This window comes from Meriones unguiculatus, assembly GCF_030254825.1.
Source record: "Meriones unguiculatus strain TT.TT164.6M chromosome 13 unlocalized genomic scaffold, Bangor_MerUng_6.1 Chr13_unordered_Scaffold_41, whole genome shotgun sequence".
NCBI lineage: Eukaryota > Metazoa > Chordata > Mammalia > Rodentia > Muridae > Meriones > Meriones unguiculatus.
Window position 1 is genome coordinate 4,082,341 of NW_026843650.1, and position 19,259 is coordinate 4,101,599.

The 19,259-nt window shown below is 44.2% G+C and overlaps 2 protein-coding genes across 9 annotated transcripts in view; one reads left to right on the forward strand and one right to left on the reverse strand.

Annotated features, from left to right (window-relative positions):
- Window positions 1-893: 893 nt before the first annotated feature.
- On the reverse strand, window positions 894-16,043 carry LOC132651248 (zinc finger protein 394-like). Of its 3 annotated transcripts, none has more exons than XM_060376492.1 (7): window positions 15,591-16,043; window positions 15,067-15,193; window positions 14,556-14,747; window positions 13,619-13,722; window positions 11,519-11,588; window positions 9,756-9,983; window positions 894-1,125 (listed from the first exon to the last, which is right to left on the reverse strand). In XM_060376492.1, exons 1-4 carry the CDS (start codon window positions 15,936-15,938, stop codon window positions 13,715-13,717), a joined length of 675 nt encoding a protein of 224 aa, XP_060232475.1. In that variant the 5' UTR covers window positions 15,939-16,043; the 3' UTR covers window positions 894-1,125; window positions 9,756-9,983; window positions 11,519-11,588; window positions 13,619-13,714. The 3 variants fall into 3 exon arrangements, with proteins under 3 accessions (XP_060232475.1, XP_060232473.1, XP_060232474.1); XM_060376490.1 differs by having other exon boundaries at window positions 14,275-14,747; XM_060376491.1 differs by having other exon boundaries at window positions 894-7,942; window positions 14,275-14,747.
- A 299-nt stretch (window positions 16,044-16,342) lies between these two features.
- The window catches only part of LOC132651219 (zinc finger protein 431-like), a 43,570-nt gene continuing 40,653 nt past the window's right edge, over window positions 16,343-19,259 (forward strand). The window contains exons 1-2 of one of the 6 annotated variants that reach the window (XM_060376467.1): window positions 16,343-16,473; window positions 17,627-17,838. In XM_060376467.1, the coding sequence (XP_060232450.1) occupies window positions 17,722-17,838 (117 nt within the window). In that variant the 5' untranslated portion in view covers window positions 16,343-16,473; window positions 17,627-17,721. The other 5 variants (XM_060376468.1, XM_060376466.1, XM_060376471.1 and 2 more) reach the window with 5 other exon arrangements.

Here is a 19,259-nt window from a genome sequence, read left to right on the forward strand (position 1 = left end):
AGGACCAATTTTATTCCTTTCAGAATAATATGAAGGCTATGATCATGGCTCCTCAAGATTACATGTGATGTGGTCCTAGAAAACACCTCCATGCTCATATGTAACAATGCAAATATATATATATATATTCAATCACAGCAGTCCTTAGCATCTGCAGGATCACCAAGCAGGACCTACTTGGTTCTAGCAGTTCCTCTGATGAGTGCAGGAATAGTGTCTGGTTCTCATCTCTTCACACTAATTTGGAAATTATAATTTCAGAGGCTTATATATATCATCCCCTTTGAGCAAACAATGTAAGTTATTTTACCTTTCATATTTTAAATAGTGTCAGAAAAATTTTAGTGTAGTCCACAAACTTCCAATACTTGTAAGTTAGCTTCAAAATAACTGTAATTGCTGACATGTGCTACTACATCTCTCTCCTTTTCAAGATTGTTACTATTCTTTCCTCAATTCAAACAGCAGAATCACACTTTAAATAATTCATTTTTTATAATATGACTAAAACATTTGTGATGACAAAGTGAAAATGTGTACAGAAGAGAGTCCACTAAGCTTCAACCCTACTTCAAAAGTCTGCACCACTGTGAAATTTTGAGAGTAAGAGAAATACCCCTCCCATAGGAAGAGCGGACCAATTGGCTATCTAATATCAAATGGACAGTCCTGAAAACACATATACAATTAACATTATACTGAATGAGCTGATTATATTTATATAGTTAGGAATATCCACACACATATATGTACCTTAATATACATATACTTCTGTAACAATAATTAATTAAAAAAGAAGCTATGATTTTAAAAGAGACCAAGTAAGGGAACATGAGAAGATGTGTAATAAGAAATAAAATGGGGAAATAATGAAGTAATTATAAAGCAATACATAAATCAAAACTATTTTATTTTTGTACAGTAAAGCCTAATCAAAGTGGCAGGCATGAGGGACATACTCAAAGGTTATTAGACACAACCAAAATATCATCAAACAAGGAGAGATGTTTTTTTCTTGTTCTGTCTCAGGAGCCTTGGCATAGCGAGGTTCAGTACATTCCATTGGTGGTGAACTCCTCACAGGCTTCCATGTAGTTTATGGATTCTCCTAGGACAGGTCTCGACCTAACAGAACAGGTATTCAGTGGATAATTACAAGACTGATATCCATACTAAATTTCAAAGGGTGCACAGTTTTAAAACACAGGCTCAATTCCCAAAGCACGATTCTGTTGAGCTATAAGCATATTTAAAATGAAATAGGAAGAGGACACTTAGGAAGAGAAGTATTGGGAAGAGATTGGAGAAATAGGCTTTTTTTTTCCAGAAGTGATCAACTTGAGAGTCATGAGAAGACTCAAGTTTGAAGAAGTGTAGCTGGTAGGATATAGATCAGTGTTTAACACTTTAATACAGTTACTCATGTCATAGGATACAACCATAAAATTATTTTATGGTTATTATGCTTTATTATTATAAAATTATTTCATTGCTACTTTATAACTGTAATTTTGTTACTGTTATGAATTCTAATATAAGTCTCTGATAGGAAGATATCAAATATAGCATCTCCAAAGGTGAGAACCACTTGCCCAGAGTGAGGAAGGGGGTGAAGTAATTGTATTTCAACTAAAATCATTTTTTAATTTGAGTAATAAAGACTATCCATTATTAATAAAGTTTGCCAATATTATTCATGATTTAAAAATTAAAGCAGGAAGCACATTGCAAAGCATCATATTGGAGAGAAAAAGAAATACTAGAGTAATTCACAAAAAGGACATATTGATGCCAAACGTTAAATGAAGGCCAAAGTAGGTGACTCCTAAAAATTGGCCATTGTAGTAGCAACATGGATATCATTGTTCACCCTAATGCAATATGTGTGCAATAAGAGGCAAAATACTTGGTGCAAAACATGGTGAAATGTATATTTATCCCCATTTATTAATTCCTAATACTTTTAACCTATCAAAGTTCCACCTGAAAAAGGCAATATGGAGATGTCATTAATCCTGTGAACCTTAGGGCCTAACAGATGTAAAAATCATAGGTTTTCAAAGGGAATATGCTTTACTGAGATAGAAAGCTTCATGCACAAGAAAGTCAGACAGCATTGATGTCTACAGAGGAGGATACTTGCTTATTAGTATATAGTAAAGGCTAAAGACACGTAGAATTGTGACTGAAACAACCTGGAAGATACTCGGTAAATCTCATGATCAAATATGTAGTATACAAGACACAAGATAATCATGAACAGATCATTTAAAATTAGAATGCCTATTTCTTTAAATGATTGAATTTTGTTGATAGTAAACTGTACCTTCTGTAAACTGTGTAGTTTAATATGTATAATTTTACAGTATTAAATGAGATAGCAAAACTCTACCAAACTGTAAAGTACTTTATAAAGATTTTCTACTCAATACTTCTTCTTTCAAATGGCTGAAACATTGGAATGCAGGAAAAAATACTGATACTAAACAATATTCATAAAGAATTTGTGATACAGTTCTTAAATAGCAAAAGAAGTCATTTTCCTTGCCTCTGGCAAAAGGGACATATGGCACTCCATTGACCTGTGATATCAGGATATCAGCACCAATGCTGGCCTGCAGGTCAAGTGAAGGGGAAACAAAAGTACTTCTTACACATCTCAGAACCCACACCTGTATTCCTGTCATTCCCAAACAAGCCTAACTCCTCCTGCACTCTTCTAACTCCCAAAATATTCTAGTGTAATTATCCCTTTATGAAGGCAGTTTCTTTACTTGTCTGAGCTATCTCCACCTTTCTGTCTTAATATTGTTTCTTTTCTCCTAGCCAGTTTGGTCACATGAAATATGTTTTTCTCCCCTCTCGTATGAACTTTTCTAGAATCCTCTGAAAATTTTTAATCTTTTATCCATAATAAAAGTCTTTCCTGTAATCATCTAAGATTTGGTGTTTTTTCCTGTTATCCAGATCATATAATTGAACATTTAAAATATATCTGTACTTAAGTGACTATTACGCTGCTAAAAACAAGGAATGTATACAGAGATCCCATAGCTTTGAGTTAGAAAACACTTAATGAAATGAATGAAAGTGTCAAAGAAAGACAGCAGTCAATGGTTTTCAATATGCACATAAATGAAAGGTATGTAATGTAAAGGTACGTTAAAAGTAGTACTAATTCAGTTTTATGATAACAGAATTGAAAGTAAATGAGCACGTTTGGAAAACAGTTGTCTAATCTGAATCTATATCAAAATATTGAGATTTAGGTTTGAAAGAACACAAAATATGTTAGAAACAATAAAAGTCTGTTGAAAACCAGAGAGTTTTCAGATTTTAAGGTTGAAATCTGACGCAAATTTAAAACAAATCCTTGTAGTCAGGATGAGTACCAAAATTAGATGCTACAGAGAATAGTCCTCACTCATAACTTGGTCAAATATACAAACACCTTTTTTCTTTATAGCTCAGAGCATACTTCAGGTATTTTTTTCTTTCTTTTGGGGAATGGTACTAAATTGTAGTATGAGTATTTTTTCATGAATCTGGGTTTACATAATCTGAATGAATCAAGACATGCTTCTTGAAACCATTAGTGTACCATGAAAACCATAATAGTCATTTAAAAATACCTTTACAGTGGAGCCTAGAATGGAGAATCTTTCACTGGGCACAAATTAAGCTTTTCTCTCATGGCACCAAACAAAAACTGCTACAGCAGTTTGTAGACAAACTACTGAAGAGCACACATTCTGTAGTAGTCAGAGGGAGAAACCACTGTGATGTCAACATTCCAAGGCTCAGGCCATAACTGACAAAGTGACACATGCATTTCACTTTTTTCAAACTGTTGACTTTATAAAACAGTGATTTTGAACAATTCTTGAACAATATGTGTTTGGAATAACATTTTCACAACCATATATGTGTGTATGTTTGTGTAAAAGATATATGTATAGATGACCGATAGGTGATTGATGTTAGACAGGATAGATACCTGTAAGATGTGTTCCAAAATAGGAGGAATACCTTTATAAAACATCATGATAGACTAGGATCAAATAGAAGGGGAAGAGGACCTTCCCTATCAGTGCATTAGGGGAGGGGCATAGCAGGAGAGGAGGGTGAGATTGGGAGATGAGGGAGGGGGCCATAACCGCAATGTAATTTGAATAAATTGTAATAAACGTTAATAATAACAGCAATATTAAAAAGAGAGTATGTATAAAAAATCATGACATTTATATTCATCTCCAAAGATTATTAATTCCTAATTCTTTTGACCTGCTAAAGGCCCATGTGAAAAAAGGCTTCATGCAAAATCATTAAGACTGTGAACCTTGGAGTCTAAGAAATGCAAAAATCATAGCATACTTCAAAGATGAATATGCTTTACTAAGATACAGTCAGAAAGCTTCATGCACAGAGAAGTTAGAACGTTTTAAAGATTGGAGAGAAGTGCACATGCTTATTAGTGTATAGTAAATTTTATATATTAATCCTAGACACACAAAGAATTGTGACTGAAACAAGGGAGATACTCTGTAAGTTTCCTAATAAAGAAATGTAGTATACCTTGGACATAAAATAATCACAGACAAATCGTTCAAAATTAGAATGCCTGTGTTTAAAATGATTGTATTTGGTGATAGGAATAATTTTTGAAGTGTGTAATTTCATTAATATGTGTAATTATACATTTCTAATTAAGACAGAAAAACTCTACCAAACTATAAAGTTCTTCATAAAGATATTCTGCTGAATAAATGATTTTTAAAATGTGATACATGAGTATGGGAAATAAAAACACATTAGAAGGACATCTATATAGTGGCATGCTGTAACTAAACCCATTATTTTTAAAATAGTAGTGAAATAGTCCAGCAAATTAGCCATTCTCCTTGCTCTGACAAAAGGGTCATATGGCTTTCTATTGACCTATGACTCCTATCAAGATATCAACACCCATGGTGGTCTCCAGGTTCCTTGAAGGGGATGTAAATGGACTTTTTATACATCTCAAAACAACCATCTAGATTCCTATACTTTCCCAAACAGCCTCAACTCTTTCTGCACTATCCTAATTTCCTAAATAGTCTAGAAATATCCTGATTTTTTTACACTAATTAATTTATTTATAAATTTCACATCTTCATTCCAGGCCCCGGCCCTTCTCTCCTCACAATCCCACATCATTCTCCCCTCCCTCATTCCCTCTTTCTCTTCAGAGAGGGTCACTCTGTGTACCAACCCACCCTGACACATAACATGAGGTAGGACTAAGAGCTTCCTCTCTCACTAAGGACAGGCAAGACAGCCCTGCTAGGGGAAAAGGAACTAAAAGGCTAGCAACAGAGTCAGAGACAGCCCTCAGTCCAATTGTTCGGGGACCCACATGTTGACCAAGATACACATCTGCTACATATGTGTAGGTGGACCTAGGTCCAGCCTGTGCATTTATGAAAGCATAGTTTGTCTCTGTCTAAGCTATCTCTACTTTTCTCCTAATATTCTCCATTCTCTTCTAGACAGTCTTGGTCATATCACGTCTGCTTCTTTTTTTCTTTGCTCTGAACTCTTCCAGGTACCTCTGAACATCATCTTTCCTCTCTGACCCATAATAAAATTATTCCCTGTAATAACAGAGTGGCTACTATTTTACTGGTTTGTATACTGCTCCTGTTCATAAAGTTGGAATATTTAAGGTATATATTTTATTAAGTGAATATTACCATGCCTAAGTCATTTTATTTCATTCAAGAAATATGTACTGACACGCCATAGTTTTTACTTGGGAAGGATTAAAGATCCCTGTGAATTGAACAGTCAAAGAGAGACATCAGCCAAGGCTGTCATCAAATGCATCTGGCAATAATGTAAAGGTATTTTATAAAATATTGCCAATGCAGTTTCATAATAAAATTGAAATTAAATGAGTAAGTCTGGAAAGTCATTCCTATCTAGCAGAATCAGTGTTCACATATTGAGAAATATATGTTTGAAACCAGAAAGTTGTTGAATTTGGGGCTGAAATTTAAGCAGTTTCCAACAAAACTTTGTTGGCATAGTGGGTAATACAACTAGATGAAAGAGAAAATAATCTCTCATATCTTGGGCATATAGTTTTGAAGATACATAGCTATCATTCTCGTGTATAATAACTCAAAGCATACCTCTCTGTCATGATAACTTTGTTTCTTTGGGGGAATGGTACTGATTATTGCTAACAGAGTAGCTTTTCATGAGAAAACTGTTAAGAATTAGGTCACAGGTTCTAGAGAACTCAAGACAGAACACTTCCTGAAACCATTAGTCTAGCATGAAAATCATAATGAGCATTTTAAAATACCTTTACATTGGAGCCTGGAATAGAGAACCTTTCAGTGGGCAAAAAATTATCCTTTTCTTTCCTGGCACTAACCAAAATGGCTACAGCAGTTTGTAGACAAACCACTGAAGTATAAACATTCTGTAGTAGTCAGGGGGAGAAACCACTGTGATATCAACATTCTAAGGCTCAAGCCATAACTGACAAAGGGACACATGCATTTCAAATTTTGACTTTAAGACATTGATTTTAAAAAAAAAAATTTTGAACCACGTGTTTCGAAGAAATAACATATTCAAAACTGTGTGTGTATGTGTGTGTAATAGATATATGATATAGACGATAGAGGATAGATGTTAGATGGAAGGATAGATAACTGTAATGATATCAGTGTAACAATAGGAGGAATACTTATACAGGGTCAAATAAGAGGAATACTTGTATAGGTTCAAAAAAAGGGGGAGAACTAGGGTAGGGGTGTAAGGCGAGAAGAGGGAAGGAGGGTGGGATTGGGAAGAGATGAGAGAGGGGGCCACAGCCACAATATAATTTGAATAAATTGAAATAAATGAAAATAATAATAATATTTAAAAGACAGTAATATAAAAATATCATGAAATTTATATTCATCTCCAAAGATTATCAGTTCCTAATTTTTTAACCTGTTAAAGGCCCAGGTGAAAAAAGGCAGCATGCAGAATCATTAAAACTGTGAACTGTGGTGTCTAACACATGCAAAAATCATAGAATACTTTAAAGGTGAATGTGCTTTACTGAGACATGGTCAGAAAGCTTCATGCACGAAGAAGTCAGAAAGCTTGGAAGAGTGGAGAGGAGTACACATGCTTACTAGTATACAGTAAATTTTATATATTAATCCTAGATACACAAAGAATTGTAACTGAAACATGGGAGATGCTCTGTACATTAATTAATAAAATATGTATTATACTTCGGACATATAATCATGGACAAATCATTCAAAATTAGAATTACCTGTGTTTATGGTGATTGTATTTGATGATAGTAATAATTTTTGACTTCTGCAAAGTGTGTAATTTCATTAATACATGTAATTATACAGTTTTCATTAAGATAGAAAAATTCTACCAGACTGTTAGGTTCTTCCTAAAGATATTCTGCCGAATAATTATGATTTTAAAAATATGACACATTTGAGTATGGGAAATAAAAACACATCATAAGGAAATCTCTAAAGTGGCATGTGATAACTAAACCCATTACTTTTTAAAAGGACATAATAGGTGGGAATAGTTTAATCAGGCTCTCCTGATTACACTATTTAATTTAAATAATTTAAAAAACAAGTTTAAACTTCTTAGGTCCCATGAAGTGCAATTATCCAAAAATGTCAGTCCTGGACCTGCTCAACATGCAGTATCAAAGGAATTCTGGGGATTAGAAACAAACAAAAACAAAAACAGACAAACAAATAAACACACATACCAAAAACAGTATTCATCCAGAATTAGTGAAATAGTCCTTGTCCAGCAAAATAACCATTTTTCTTGCTGTGACAAAAGGAACATACTGCTCTCTACTGACCTGTGGCTCCTATCAGGATATTAACACCCATGGTGGCTTCCAGGTTGCCTGAAGGGGGAGTAAATGTACTCCTTATACACCTCAAAACACCCATCTAGATTCTGGTGCCTTCCCAAACAGCCTCATCTCTTTCTGCACTATCACAATTTTCTAAATATTCTAGAAATTACCCTTTCTTTCCACCAATTAATTAATTTCATATCTTCATCACAGGCCCCCATCCCTTCTCTCCTCACAGTCCCACCATTATTATTCCCTCTCCCATGACCTCATTCTTTTCAGAGAGGTTTACTATGTGTACCAACCCACCCTGACATATCACATGAGGCAGGACTAAGAGCATGCTCTCTCAATAAGGACAGGCAAGATAGCCCGGCTAGGGGAAAGGGAACTAAGGGCAAATAACAGAGTCACTGAAAGCTCTCAGTCCAATTGTTAGGGGACCCACATGTTGACCAAGCTGCACATCCGCTACATAAGTGAAGGGGGACCTAGGTCCATCCTGTGCATTGATGAAAGCCTACTTTGTCTCTGTCTAAGCTACCTGTACTTTTCTCCTAATATTCTTTATTTTCTTTGAGACAGTCTTGGTCATATCAAGTCTACTTCTTTTTCTCTCTCATCTAAACTCTTCCAGGTGCCTCTGAATATTTTTCCTCTCTCATCCATAATAAAATTACTCACTGCAATAATAGACCAGCTGCTATTTTGCTGGTTTCTCTGCTGTCCCTGCTCATACAGTTTGAATATTTAAAGTATGTATTTTATTAAGTGAATGTTACTATGTCCAAGACATGTTACTTCGTTTAGGGAGCCCCGGTCCTAGTGCAGGTGGCTCCTCCTTACATGCTGCGGAGGCCCTGGATGGATGACTCTAGGGTCTGGAGAAAGCAGAGCTCTGTCAGCCCTGGAGACCTTGGCTCTCTGCCACACTGCTGTACTCCCCGGCCTCAGGGCATGGAATCTCCTTCCCCAAGAGCTCAATCACCTCCATCTGCATAGCCTTCCTCCTTCCCTCCCTCCCACTTCTTCTTCCCCTCACTGCATGGCCCTGCCTGGCCTGGAACTCTGTATACCAGGCTGCCTCCAACTCCATGGAGACCAATCCTCATCTGGAATTAAAGACATGTGTCCCTAAGTCTGGACCTTTATTTCAGGATTTATTTATGTCATTTTGTTTTTTTGAGACAGGGTCTCTCTACGCAGCCCTGGCTGTTCTGGACTTGCTCTGTAGACCAGGCTGGCCTTGAACTCACGGAGATGCCCCTTCCTCCGCCTCCCTGAGTACTGGGGTCACAGGCATGCTACACCACCCAGCTAATTTATGTATGCATGTACGCATGTATGTACACATGTATGTATGCATATACGTATGTATGTATTTTTTGACACACCACATGTGTGCCTGGTGTCTATGGAAGGTGGAAGAGCATCAGATTCCATGGACCTGGTTGTGAGCTGACAAAGGGGGTGACTGGAACCAAATCCTGAGGCCCAGGCGAGTGCTCTTTAACTGCTGAGCCATCACTCCAGGCCCTATACTACTTTTTGTATTATCACACTTGTTGCATGTGCATGTGTGCATGTGTGTGCATGCATGTTCTATCGTCTCAGCTCACTGCATTATTTTTTGGTGTGTGTGGGGGTAAGGTTCTATCATCTAGCTCAGGCTGGCACCAAGCTCAGAGTAATCCCTCTGCTTCAGCCTCCCAAGCCTGGCCATTCCAGGACTGAGTCCAAGGCCAACTGTGTAAACTGTGAAATTGTGTCTGTGCACAGCTGTGCTGTGTGGGCTGCTGGCTTCAACACGGCACCAACCTTTCCTGAGGATGAGGGTGGCTCGGAGCCAACGTCCACCCACCTGCTGGGGGCTGTGCTCCCCTTAGGGACTCCAATGCCAGCTCTTCAGCAGACACTGCGGCAGGGTGGCTCAGTGGATAGTGCGTGCATGGCCCGGTCTGCACCCCAGCACTGCCGACCACCACTGGAGAGACATATCTTGAAATCCCAGATCTTCATGGCCCCGTCGATGCCAGTGGTGCAGAATTTTCGACAGTCTTGCTGGTCTACCTTGTAAATTGACACATGGCTAAAAGAAGAGTGAGACCATGATGTATGTGGAGGGAGTGAGGCCATTCCCCCAAGCCCCACACCGACGGATAGCTGGGGGTGCACTAGGCTCCAGATCCCTCAGGGCTACATGACGAGACCCTGTCCTAGAGTGGGAGGGCTCATCACTCACCCGGGATGTGGTCCAGCAGGTAAGCCCAAGACTACATCAGGCCTTGGCCAGGTCCCCAGAGCCATACACTGGGTACTGGTGTTTGCATAGAGCCCTACCCATCTGAAGGTGGAGGCAGGAAGGTTACAAGTTCAAGGTCAGGGGGCTACAGGGATGGCTCAGCGGTTGAGAGTGCTGGCTACTCTTCCAGAGGTCTTGAAAGAGTCCCAGGACTCACATGGTGGTTCACAGCCATCTGGTGTCAGAGGAGAAGGAGAGTGAAAAGGAGGGAGAGAGAGAGATAGGGAGGGAAAGAGACGGAGAGAGAGAGGAAGGGAGAGAGAACGGGAGAGAGGGAGAGAGGAATAAGAGAGAGGGAGAGAACGGGAGAAAAGAGAGGGACAGAGAGAAAGGGAGAAAGGAGAGAGGCAGAGAGAGGAAGGGAGAGTGAGAGAAAGGGAGAGAGAGAGGAGGGAAAAGGAGGGGGAAGGAGATGAAGGTAGAGGGAGAGAGAAAGGGAATGGAGAAGTAAGGAAAAGGGGAGGGAGAGGGATACAGGAGAGAGGAGAGTGAGGAAGGGGGAAGGAGAGGGAGGGGAAGGCAGCAGGGAGGAAGACAGGGAGGGAAGGAGGAAAGGCCACAGCCTCAGCATGGGGCTGGTAGGGACAGAACAGGGCTCAGCAGATGCGGACACAAAGAACTACTTTCTCCTTCCAAGCTCAAAAGTGACCGGAGCATGGCTGAAGCCAACCAGTCCTCAACAAGGCCTCTGAGAGCAGCCTGCTTGGGCGGCCAGAGCCTTCCTGGGTTTTGAAATCGGCCTTCAGGAGTTCCAGGTTCCATCCCAATCCACAACCCCAAAGGAAACAAACAAATAGGGAGACTTCTTATAGAGCCTTCACCCCAAGATGCCTGCAGAGCTGGGCAGACAAGGGACACCAGGGTGAGCCAACTTCACCCTGCAGAGCTTTCAGAGACAGCCTCCTCCTCCTCCTCAGATGCCAGCTTGGCTGGACTCGAGCGTTGAGGCAACAGCACAGCCCGTGAGAAGGGCCTTTACACACTCACTATCATTTCAGGTTGTTATTAGTTCATTATGCTGTGTGTTTGGTACACAGGTCAGCGGACGACTGTGAGAATCTGTTCTCTCCCTTCTCTGTGTGGGCTCTGGGCAGCACATGCACCTTGTTTGACTGCCACAGCCAAGTGGCACCATGCAAGTAGGTACACTGTGTGCGGGGAACTGTGTACAGGGGAGGGTGTGAGGGGCACATCCCGGGACTGGCACAGGCAGGTGGCACCCAGCTAGGGTGCCCACTGTGGGAAAGTGTGTGCGGGGGAGGGTGTGTGAGGCAAGTCCTGGGCCCAGCACAGGAGGCATCCCAGGAGGGGCACACACTCACCTCGGCCACGATGCTCTTCTCTGAGGACAAACTGAGCAGTGGTAGAAATTCTGTCTTCAGAGTCGACACACTGCACAGGGGAAACACGCATCACACATGGTTCTCCTCCTTTGTGAAGTGCACACTGAGGACCAAACTCGGGCAGTGCCACCTTCACATGAGGGTCCTACCCTGCAGACCAGAATGGCCTCGAACGCATGATCCCTTTGCCTCGGCTCCCTGGATGATGGGACTGTGGGCCTGCGCCACCGTGTCTGGCTTGTAAGAGTGTATTCATGTGAAAGGGTGAAAGCTTGACACCAAGATCTCTGACATGACCTACGAGGTCGGCTCTTTGACTTCCCCCACCACCACCCGAGAGAGGAGCAGTCTTGCCAGGCCACAGAGGAGGACATTATAGCCAGTCCTGATGAGACCTGATAGACTAGGGTTATATGGAAGGGGGGGACTTCCCCTAGCAGTAGACTGGGGGAGGAGCAGGGAGGAGAGGAGGGAGGAAGGGATGATGGGGAGGGAGGGATGACAGAAAGGGAGGGTGGCAGGGATGATGAGGAGGGAGGAAGGGATGATATGGAGGGAGGGATGACAGGAAGGGAGGATGGCAGGGATGATGAGGAGGGAGGAAGGGATGATGTGGAGGGAGGGAGAGATGTGGGGAGGGAAGGAGGGATGATGCAGGAAAGAAGGAGGGTTGGTGGGGAGAAAGGGAGGAATGACAGGGAGGAAGAGATGATGGGAGGAATGACAGGGGGAGGGAGGGAGCTACAGCTGGGCTACAAATAAACTATAATTAATACAAAAAACAGAAATTTAATTTAACAAACAAAACAAAATGCAAACAACCAAAAAACAAAATAAAAGCTTGACACCAGCAAAGCTGTCGCAGAGCACAGTTCTGCCATGGTGACCCTTTCACAAGAGAACTAGTAGAGTCAGCACGGGGAGGACGACGTCCGAACTGTCCACGCCACTGCATCCTCACAGGGTGGCCAGGAGGAGGCCATAACCCAGGCACATTCCTAGGCTGGCCGGGGGGGGGGGGGGGGGGGCGAAGGGGGTGGGGGAGGGGGGGCAAGTGCCAAGCCGCCTGAAAGCGGACTCTGGGCTTCTTCCCTTGCCACCGAGCCACCTTCACCACAGTCTGGTGACAAAGCACCATTCAGACTCTTCCCGAAGACCTGGGGTGGCACGAAGGCAGGAGAAAGATGGCCCCTGTCCTGTTTGGGGTGGTGTCAGGGGAAGGAGCTGAGGGCGTGCATGTGCCGGGTGGTGGCAGCAACTTCAGCTCTGGTTTCCTGGGACAAAGACCGGGCTGGTCTTGAACTTCTGAGCCTCCTGCGCCACCACACTTCCCATCTCCCTGGGGGCTGGTGGGGACCACAGATGTGAGAGACATTCAGGCATCTGTGGAGCCATCTTCCCAGCTCCCAGCCATCATCTTCATGAGGGTGGCTGGGACCAGGCCTGCTGTCTACAGGTGCTTCTTGAAGGGCAGGTGTGGGTTACTGACCCCCAGTGAGACCCAGCTGCTCTATCCTGGGAGCTGTATACACTCCCCCTAGCTACAGTGCTCTAGGTTACTGTGTCGAGAGTGACTGTGGCCAACTGTATACACTTCCTCCAGCTGCCAAGGAGAGCGTGTCCAGATCGGTAGCTGTCCACCCTTCCCCTCGCTGCCGTGTAGGGCCAGCATGTACAGATCGCTAACTGTACCCCCCAACCCTCCCCCCAGCCAGGAGAGGACTCACTGAACACTCTTGGAGGTGTTGGCCACAGACACTGTGCTGTCGTGGCTGACCCAGGCCAGGCGGCTCCCGATGGCCGAGCAGCTAACGCTGTGCACCCAGCCACCAGCACAGCTGCTGCAGTGCTGGGTTTACAGGCGTGCAGCACCTACCGGGCTTCTGCAGTGCTGGGGGAAGGTAACCAGCTCAGCAAGTTCTCTAGCTGCTGAGCCACATCCCAGCCCCAGCTCCTTTTCTAGACAAAGAAGCTCTCTTTATCACCAAGCTGCTCACAAGGTACTGTACTTTGCAAATAAAGGAGCCCAATGGGTACCTTGTCAGTGCTGAGCAACAGGCAGTGCCCATTTATCCTCACCTGGATTTGAAGTCACATGATGCTACAGCCAGCAAAATGTTGTTGGGGTGCCAGCCCAAGCTGAGGACTGTGGAATGGGCTTCTTAATGTGCTTGCTCACCCACCTGAGGAAGGAAAAAAACCTAGTTTACACTGTCTTCACAGATAAAAACAGCGGCATTTTCCAAGCCGCCCCATAAACCCCCTCCAAATAAAACTGATCTATATGTTTATAAAAACCATTTCAATTCTGAAATCCACAGACAATGTTAGCTACATTTATGGAGTAGTTTCATGGGCTCCCTACAGTGCACAGCTGCTCCTGCTGAAGGCTGGCTTGCTCTCTGTCAGGGAAGAGCTTCCTACACAGAGTTCAGGCTGCCTCCGACTTCCTGTGAACCCCACACTGGTCTCAAAATAAAGCTAGAATCACAGGCCTGTGCACCACACTGGCCCGAGGGGCTGACATACAGCTCACGTCCAGGGACTACATGTCCGACCACAGTAAGGTCCAGTCCACCTATGATCTCTCAGCGAACACATACAGTCAACTGCTCCAAGGCAGTCAGGAGAAAATGCTTCCTACATGAATTAAGAAGAGTTGGGGGCTGGGAAGAAAAGGATGGAGAGGAAGAGATGAAGTAGGAAGGAAGGGAAGTGAGATTAGCATGGCTCACCAGTCCTTTTCAGACTCAAAGTAGCAGACGGAGGAGATGAGCTGGGCTCCACTCCCCACAGCAAACTCGTTCTCCAGTGGGGACTACTTCACAAAAGTGGTAAAGTTGATCCTGAGCAAGGGCAAGGGCGGTGACAACCTCCTCAAAGTTGTCACTTCTCCAAAGCCCCTCCTCCTTGGCCCCACAGGGGACCTGTGAGATGGCTGTGCACCCCGGCTCTCCACTTCTCCAAAGCTCTTCCTCGTTGACCCCACAGGGGACGTGCATGGTAGCTGTGGTACCTTGGCTCTCCTGGAGAACCCTGGGGGTGTGGCGGTGGCAGGACAGCATCTTTAGGTAGTTTCTCTTCCCTGTTGAGGTCCGTCCTTGGGGGCGCGCCTTGTACCAGGCCTGCGCAGGCTTGACCTCCTTCTTGCAGTCCTTCTCCTGCTTTGGGATCAGGATGGGGTTCCAGGCAGCTTGGTTCTCCAGGCCTGAAATGCGAGAATGTGAGCAGAGAGAGAACGGGCCCAGCCCGGGACTCCAATGTCAGTGTCAGGACCCGTGGTCTCGGTTGGGTTGGGGGGGGGGAGGTGTCAATCTATAAGAACTATTCCCCTGGGCGCTTGTGGAGAGGGAGGTGTGTGTGGGGGGGTGGGAACTGGGGGATTCTGGGAAGAAGAGGAGTTCCAGAGGCAGGAGGACAGGAACTGGGGCATTCTGGGAAGGGTGTTTCATCACAGCATCCGGGAGGAGACCCTGGCTCACTAGAGTCATGCGGACCACAGGGCATCAGAGAGGAGCCTCACTCACCGGGCAAGGCCGTGCTCCCATAGTCCTCAGTGCTCTCTTTGCACAAGCCATTCTGGGGGGCCGCGGCCAGCTGCTGCCACTCTCCCCGGGTCGGTGATCCAGCCTTGGCCTTGAAAGTCGGGGTGCCCTGGAGGTGTGCAAGACCTCAGTTAGTGCTCGCTTTCTCTGCTGAGAGCGAGGAGCTGGTGAGCCGAGTAGCAGGGTAACAAAGCGACCCACGTCACCTCGACTGGACTCAGGGACCCCTGAAACGCGACTTCGGGGCTAGCTTGAGCTAGCCAGCATCTCCAGACAGCTTTGACTGGGCTGAATGTGCGGAAGGGAGACAAGGGGAGCGCCAGTGTCCACCTCCTCCTCACTGCTAATCAGGGAACAAGGGGACCAGCTACAACCCTGCTGCACCTTCTTGGGCCTAGACTGTGGATCTTGTTCAACCCCAAAGTGCGCCCTTCCCTCTCGGAGCTCTTGACACAGCGGTGGGAAGACTCATTCGCCTGCGGTCTCGGGGTTTGGGGGGTCCTCACCTGCGGGGAGGCCGGGTGCAGGGCGCGCGCCCAGGCCCCTGCCTCCTCCCCGCTCTCGGGGGGCAGGTGGCGCACGGGGTCCTGCAGCCGGCGCGCGAGGAGGCTGAGGAACTGCTCGAGGACCAGCAGCTCCAGCATCCGCTCCTCGGAGCGCCGCTCGGGCCGCAGCCAGCGGCGGCACAGCTCCCGCCGGCGGCTCAGCGCCTCCTCCGGGCCGGACACGTCCCCGGAGCGCAGCCGCCAGAAGCGTCTCCGGGAGGTTTCGGGGTCTCGCCCGTCCCCGGGATCCTTCTCTTCCTCCTCCGCTTCTGCTTTCAACGCCAACACGACCGCGCAGGCCACCGCCATCGCAGCCTCCGGGGCCACGAGACCCCGATGAGATTCCCGGAAAGCGGGGCGTGCGGCCACCGTTTCCCCCAAAACACCGCCACGACAGCTCACGACCCCGGCGAGCGCGCCAGCGGGAGAGAAAAAAAAAAAACCAGGCCGGAAGTGCGTCATCAACCCACGCCTACTCCGGACAGAGAGATACAAAAGCCGGGCCCGTCGTGGGTCTCTCCATGCGCATCTCCGCCTCGCAGCGTTTATAATGCTGGAAACAGCGCGCATGAGATTTTGGGATTTGTAGGCGACTCAGGGTCCACGGTCCAGGCAACGGACAGGGAAGGAATCAAACTCGGGACTACGAGCAATCCCAGAATGCATTGCGCCACGTGGACGCCATTTTTATAGTTCTCCGATACAATCCCGGAAGTCCTTGCTCCGAAGCCATGTTTGTAGTTCTCAGGCTGGTGGGTCTCTGAGGCGATGTATCTTGGACCATTGGGACTTCCGTGACCAGCAAGAGCTCCGAAGTGAGAAACGAAGGGATAAAGGTCTGTTTGTAAGTAGAGGGTTTGTGTTTACAGCCCAGGCCAGGGAGATGGTAGGGCGGCCTCGGTGCCTCCGAGCCCGGAAGTCTCTGTTCTCTGCGGGGCGGATCTGGAAGCGAAGCCATAAGGGGCGGGACTTCCGCCAGCGACGCGCTGCTACCCGGAACGGTTTTCCCAGGTCCGCAATCTTCTTATCTCAAGCAGTTATGAATTCATAGTCCTGCTCACACGTGGGGTGGAGGCGGGGAAGAAGGGGAGTAGGAGGGATTTGGGGGTTCCCTGCCTCCTTCCCTTGTCCACCCCTGGCCTTCCATCCATCCATCCGCCTGGAGTCCCTGAGCGGCTCGTGTGTGGAGCAGAACCGCAGGCAGGGTGTTGGCGGGACGAGAACACAGTCCTCTGCTCCCTCCAGGCCTGCATGCTTCCTGGGGGAGATGGGTGCACCCCGCCCGGGGTGAGGCTGTGCACGACCTTGTATTGGTTGTTCTGGCGCCCTCTGCTGGCCTGCGGGTGCACGAGCAGGGAGGATCCTATAAATAATTTTTAGGGGGCTGGGGGTTGAGTAGGTAAGGTGCACTGGGCTTAGTTGTTAGGGTGCTGGGGACTCAGTACAAAAGGATCTGTCCACCTCTGCTGGGCTGAGGGCATATACTTATGGGCAAAGAGAAAAAAGAGGTGGAGGAGGAAGAAGAGGGAAGGAAGGAGAGAGAGAAGAAAGAAAAGGAAGGAAAGAACGAAAGAAATCTGTGTGGCTTTGCAGAAAAACAACAGCTAATTAAAACTTGGGTACTATTTGGTGTTGATTTCCTGAATTTGAACCAACATACACAGGTAAAAGTGCAGGTATTCTGTACTCACATAAGTAACTGAAGTTTTTCCACATGGTAAATAAATTATTTTCTACCAGAAGGAAGGTGTAGAACATGGCAAACCAATACATTTTATTTTGAGTCCCTATCAAATAGGAATGACTTGATGAACTTTTTCAGAGGAAGCTTCTCATATTCGAAAACAAGAGCTATCCCTGGCTTAATGAACTATCTCTAGTCTTCTACAGCCTCCCACTACCCAGGAGATTTTTACTTCCATAAATTCTGGATTGACAGGTTTGATTGCTCATCTCCTGCTATGCTATATATCATGACACATACCCAATTTCTATAGAGATTAAACCAGAAGAAAATGATGTGGTGACCGTTTCTGAGCCCAGCTATTCGATACGGAATGCAGTGTATGCAGTGTCCCATGCCCTCCATAAAATGCTGCTGAGCAAAATTGAAATGGGACCTAAAGAAGACAGAAACATGGACTGGCTTCTTCCATGCCAGGTAAGCCTCACTCATAAGCAAGGGAAGCATCAGGATTTTATATTATTGGTAAGTAATTACTATCCTCAAACCAATAAAACATTTTCATCTTATAGTTGCAAGTACAAATTAAAATAGAAAAAGGTTCTGTCAAAGTGTATGTGTATATATCTTACATGATTTGGATACTGAAAGCACTCATTTGAAGACAAATTTGAATGTCTTTCAACAAATGTTTTCCTAATGTGAGATGAAATTCTGTAAGATACAATTGAAAATAGTGTAAAAATATATCAAGTTCCAAAATTTTTATCATTTCATGGAATATGTCCAATGTCATAAGATACAGATTAGGGCATCATATCCAAGCAACCATTTCACCTAAAATACAATCTGTATTTATGACAAAAGACCATAAGAAGATTCTTTTGTGGACAATAAATAGCCTGTCTTTGAGTCAGCAGTAACAGAAAAGTAATTGCTTTCGCAGATGATTTAGTATTAATAAGGTAAGATCAATGTGAAACAAAAATCATGGTCCCATTAATAAATTTTAGAACATAGACAGTGCTCATGGGCCTGGACCATATCTCAGTGTGTTAGTGATGAATGTAATGTATGGGTTTTAAACCAACAAGGTTTAATATAGGACTCACTTACACTTATAAGCCTTGGAGATTAACTTCAAATAGGATGTCAAGATGATTGTTGAACAAGTCAATTGAACTTTTCATTCAGTTGATAGGTAAATAAAAGATAAAATGTGAATGTTTGTATACTATATAATTAGTATTATGGGAATCAGTAATATTTGACATTAATATTAACATAGTCTGTAATCATGGCTTCCAGTCATAATGTATTAGGTAAGTGAGTAAGTCTCTTGTACGAATAACTGAGTACCTGTATAGAAGTTCTTTATAACATGAGCTATTAATTAGTTAACACAATATTAGGTTGTGTTATTAATTTTCAGAAATTGATTTTTTTGTAATCAAGATAATACTGCTGGTGTCTTAACAAAATATGGAAGTTTTTTTCCTTTTCCCTTATGTGAACTACTTTGAGGAGTATTGTAGTGAGTTATTTGCGACTCTTGTAGAATTCATGCTGAATCTCTAGACCTAGGCTGTTCTTTTCTCTTTTCTCTTTTTTTTTTTTTGAGAGATTTTTAAATTACCATTTCTATCTTGGTTATTATGTATCTGTTTTAATAATTTATTTCATCTTGATTTAATGTTAGATTTTATACATCTAGAAGTCTACCCATTAAATGTTTTTGCATTTAATGCTTAGTTGAATGAAGACTTTTAAAATATGAACCAATGATTCGCTGCTTTCCTCAGTGCATGTTGTAGTGTCTGTTAGATCAGGATTGATGCAGTTGACATGGACTTAAAAGAGAGCAGACAGGCATTTCCAAAAGCAGGATTTTTCTCTCAGACAGAACACTGATATGGTAGTCTATTGAGAGGGGAAGTGGAGATTCT